The sequence below is a fragment of the Blennius ocellaris genome (assembly GCF_963422515.1).
Source record: "Blennius ocellaris genome assembly, chromosome: 19".
NCBI classification, from domain to species: Eukaryota; Metazoa; Chordata; class Actinopteri; order Blenniiformes; family Blenniidae; genus Blennius; species Blennius ocellaris.
In genome coordinates, this window is record NC_137668.1 from 25,490,639 (window position 1) to 25,495,638 (window position 5,000).

At 47.0% G+C, this 5,000-nt stretch overlaps 1 protein-coding gene across 1 annotated transcript in view; it reads left to right on the plus strand.

The window, feature by feature from the left end:
• Positions 1-5,000, plus strand: part of pld1b (phospholipase D1b) — a 20,952-nt gene that overhangs the window by 3,141 nt on the left and 12,811 nt on the right. Inside the window, exons 2-8 of the mRNA XM_080515127.1 lie at positions 2,368-2,538; positions 2,621-2,784; positions 3,006-3,148; positions 3,562-3,673; positions 3,839-3,904; positions 4,732-4,790; positions 4,901-4,993. Coding sequence (XP_080371253.1) covers positions 2,400-2,538; positions 2,621-2,784; positions 3,006-3,148; positions 3,562-3,673; positions 3,839-3,904; positions 4,732-4,790; positions 4,901-4,993 — 776 coding nt within the window. The 5' untranslated portion in view covers positions 2,368-2,399. The remainder of the gene's footprint in view (positions 1-2,367; positions 2,539-2,620; positions 2,785-3,005; positions 3,149-3,561; positions 3,674-3,838; positions 3,905-4,731; positions 4,791-4,900; positions 4,994-5,000) is intronic.

Below are 5,000 nucleotides of genomic sequence, written 5' to 3' on the forward strand. Positions count from 1 at the left end.
GAATATGCTCTATAATCTGGATTAGAGGAGGAAGATGCTCTATAATCTGGATTAGAGGAGGAAGATGCTCTATAATCTGGGTGTTAGAGGAGGAAGATGCTCTATAATCTGACGTTAGAGGGGGAAGATGCTCTATAATCTGGTGTTCGAGGAGGAATTTGCTCTATAATCTGGATTAGAGGAGGAAGATGCTCTATAATCTGGGTGTTAGAGGAGGAAGAGGCTCTATAATATGGTGTTCGAGGAGGAAGATGCTCTATAATCTGGTGTTAGAGGAGGAAGATGCTCTATAATCTAGTGTTGGAGGAGGAAGATGCTCTATAATCTAGTGTTGGAGGAGGAAGATGCTCTATAAACTGGATTAGAGGAGGAAGATGCTCTATAATCTGCAGTAGTAGCATTAGCATTAGCGTGTCTCTCCAGTGGCTGTGATTAGCATTAGCCTGCTCAGATAGCGGTTAGCAGTTAGCAGTTAGCTCCTCAGCTGGACTTGATTCAGTTCTTCCTGTTTTGTTCGCGTTAAATATTCATGAGAGAGAAACTGGCTGCTGAGTGATGCATTGTGGGAGAGAGGCTGTACAGACTGGACCATTAGTGTGAGTGCATCTCTCACACACACACACACACACACACACACACACACACACACACACACACACACACACACACACACACACACACACACACACACAGTTTCAGATAAATGTAATAGAAAAGCTGAAATAACAGAAAACGTCTCCAAATTTCTGAGATTTTAGTCTCAATTCTTTTATGTCTTTGCAGCAAAAAGACTTTGATCTGAGAAGAGATTTTATCTTCATGTCTGTAGCTGCTTTAACTGACTGACTCACTTTAACTGACGACTCACTTTAACTGACGACTCACTTTAACTGACCGACTCACTTTAACTGACCGACTCACTTTAACTGACCGACTCACTTTAACTGACCGACTCACTTTAACTGACTGACTCACTTTAACTGACAGACTCACGTTAACTGACCGACTTACTTTAACTGATGACTCACTTTAACTGACTGACTCACTTTAACTGACCGACTCGCGTTAACTGACCGACTCACGTTAACTGACCGACTCACTTTAACTGACAGACTCACTTTAACTGACCGACTCACTTTAACTGACAGACTCACTTTAACTGACCGACTCACTTTAACTGACTGACTCACTTTAACTGACCGACTCACGTTAACTGACAGACTCACTTTAACTGACCGACTCACTTTAACTGACCGACTCACTTTAAGTCAGACTTTCTATCACATCCAAGCTACTAAAGTGTATTTTACTTTACTTTACATTATTTACTCTCACTGGAGGTTATTTTTTGTCACTTTCTTTCTCATTCGGCTTCATTTTTATTGAAACCTTTCTGTCGCCTGTCATTTCATATATTTCAAGCGTATTATTATTGTTTCCAGGTAGTTTATTAGTCATAATAAGTGAGGTTGTTTCCACTGGGACAGTTGGTGTGGAACTGGTCAGGTCTTCATGTTTGGTCTACAAACAGGTAGTTTATGTAAAGTAAACACAGAACAGCTGGACGAGGAGGGGAAACACCGGAGCTTCTGTTTCCTGGTGGAACGACTCAAACGACTCATTGTGGAGTCGCATTGGAGAGGAAGTGAAGCGCTGGACTTCCTCTGGCGGCAGTGACACTTTGACCCCGCGGTGCGTTCAGGGACCTCGGCCACCGTCCGTCACCACACTCTGTTTTTTTTCCTCTTCGGCCCGTCTGGTCCAGTCTGTCGCCACGGCAACGACAGTCACTGTAATAACAGTCCAACTTGGTACTTTTATTTTGACAGTCACCATAATAACCATCCAACTTGGTACTTTTATTTTGACAGTCACCGTAATAACAATCCAACTTGGTACTTTTATTTTGACAGTCACTGTAATAACCATCCAGCTTGGTACTTTTATTTTGACAGTCACCCTAATAACAATCCAGCTTGGTACTTTTATTTTGACAGTCACCGTAATAACAATCCAGCTTGGTACTTTTATTTTGACAGTCACCGTAATAACAATCCAGCTTGGTACTTTTATTTTGACAGTAACCCTAATAACAATCCAGCTTGGTACTTTTATTTTGAGAGTCACCGTAATAATCCAACTTGGTACTTTTATTTTGACAGTACCAAAACTAACAACAGCACCAGCTGGTGGACCAACATGAGAACTTTCAGTGTTTCTGCCGTTTCCATGGAAACGTGAAACCTCTCCGGGACGAAAACACAAAAACGGCGCGTGTTCAGTCTTCACGTTGCCATGGAAACGGGGGCCTCCGCGTTTCCACGCGGCGCCTCTGAGGTTGGCCTGTCCCCCTTTGTACCTGTCCAGGTGAGCGCCAGGCTCCGCCCCCAGCGCTAGCCATGCTGCAGTCGTCCCAGCCGTCCTCCAGCACCCTGCAGCTGGTCGCCAACGACATGACGGACATCATGGACCAGCTGGACGCCCGCGACCTCGACCTCGGGGACGGAGACTACGACACCGCCGACACCGTGGCCTCGAGTACTCGCCGCCTCACTTCCTGTCTGTCCACCTCACTTCCTGTGTGTGTGTGTGTGTGTCTCACGGTGTGTGTCCCCCACAGTGGAGCGTCTGCCGTTCACCGTCATCTACCACACGGTGAGCTTCAAAGACGCCGGCGGCGGCGTCTACCTGTCCTGCCCCGTCACCGCCAAGATCCTGGAGGTGGAGCGCTTCACCTCGGCCCAGGACCGCTTCAACGTGACGCACGAGAGGAGCGTCAACAAGGTGCCCCGCCGCCGCTAGCATCGCTACACTACACTTTAGATTTAGCATTAGCATTAGCATTAGCAACCCCGTCCGAGAATCGTGGCTGTTTCGACTTTTACTGTGGCGGCAAAACATCCCATTAGCATCTCAGCTGCTAACGTGATGCTATCTTCTATTATAACACGTTAGCATCACAAATATTGTAAGTGTGTGTGTGTGTGTGTGTGTGTGTGTGTCAGTCCATGCCGGCGGTGTATAAGATCGAGATGAAGCACGGCGAGTTCACCTGGCTGGTGAAGAAGAAGGAGAAACACTTCCTGGACCTCCACCGAGACCTGAGGACCTACAAGACCTTCATGAAGCTGCCGCTGCCGTCGCGCAGGTACACTGACCTCTACTGACCTCCACTGACCTCTACTGACCTCCACTGACCTCCACTGACCTCCACTGACCTCTACTGACCTCCACTGACCTCTACTGACCTCTACTGACCTCCACTGACCACCACTGACCTCCACTGACCTCTTCTGACCTCCACTGACCTCTACTTACTGATACCGTAACGCTTTGATCCCGTTACCGTAACGCTTTGGCCCCAACACCGTAACGCTTTGATCCCGATACGGTAACGCTTTGATCCCATCACCGTAACGCTTTGGCCCCAATACCGTAGCGCTTTGATCCCGTTACTGACCTCCACTGACGTCTACTGACCTCCACTGACCTCTGTTTCCATGGCGATACCTTGTCTTCTCCTGGGAATTGAACCGAGGACCGTTCTGTGTTGCTCTGCAGCCACACGGTGAGGCGGCAGACGGCCTCCAGGGGCGACGCCAGGCAGATGCCCAGCCTGCCGCGGGGCGGCGGCGACGAGCTGGAGAGGGAAGGACAGGTGTCCAGTCGACGAGTGAGTCCCCGAGCGCTGACTGCAGGTTGTTACCACTGTGCAGTGAGTCCCTGAGCGCTGACTGCAAGGTTAACTGTGTGTGTGTGTGTGTGTGTGTGTGTGTGTGTGTGTGTGTGTGTGTGTGTGTGTGTGTGTGTGTGTGTGTGTGTGTGTGTGTGTGTTCAGAAACAACTGGAGGACTACCTGAACAACCTGCTGAAGATGCCGATGTACAGGAACTACCACGGCACGGTGAGGAGGCGTAACCATGGTAACCATGGTAACCTGTGTGTGGCAACAACACAGTGGTTACCATGGCAACGACGGACCATCAGGCCACCATCTGTTTTATTCAGATTAACTGTTGATATTCCAATAAAGAGTTATTAGTAGTTTGGCAGTGCCAGATTGTTCAAAAGTACCAAAGTAATGGAGTATGTTTGCAGTTCCTTTGGTTGTTGATGGTGAACGTTTTGTCTCGTTGTTTGTAGTCGTCCTGGACTGTAACTGTAACTGTACTCTTCAGCGGAGTAACTAAAGCAGTACTGTGGTACTAAAGTAACTAACTAAGTAACTAAAGCAACACTGTGGTACTAACTAAAGTAACTAACTAAGTAACTAAAGCAACACTGTGGTACTAACTAAAGTAACTAACTAAGTAACTAAAGCAACACTGTGGTACTAACTAAAGTAACTAACTAAGTAACTAAAGCAGCACTGTGGTACTAACTAAAGTAACTAACTAAGTAACAAATCAGTACTGTGGTACTAACTAAAGTAACTAACTAAGTAACTAAAGCAACACTGTGGTACTAACTAAAGTAACTAACTAAGTAACTAAAGCAGTACTGTGGTACTAACTAAAGTAACTAAGTAACTAAAGCAGTACTGTGGTACTAACTAAAGTAACTAACTAAGTAACTAAAGCAACACTGTGGTACTAACTAAAGTAACTAACTAAGTAACTAAAGCAACACTGTGGTACTAACTAAAGTAACTAACTAAGTAACTAAAGCAGCACTGTGGTACTAACTAAAGTAACTAACTAAGTAACTAAAGCAGTACTGTGGTCGTTTCAGACGGAGTTCATTGACTCCAGTCAGCTGTCCTTCATCCACGACCTCGGACCCAAAGGCCTGTAAGACCCCCGGGCCCCCCAGGGCCCCCAGACCCCCCAGGGGCCACAACACACCTGACAGCCTGTTTGTTTGTTTGTTTGTTTGTTTGTTGACATGTTTCTGCTCTCAGGGAGGGAATGGTTGTGAAACGATCCGGCGGCCATCGAGTCCCCGGCATGAACTGCTGCGGACGCAGCAAGATGTGTTACCGCTGGTCCAAACGGTGAGAC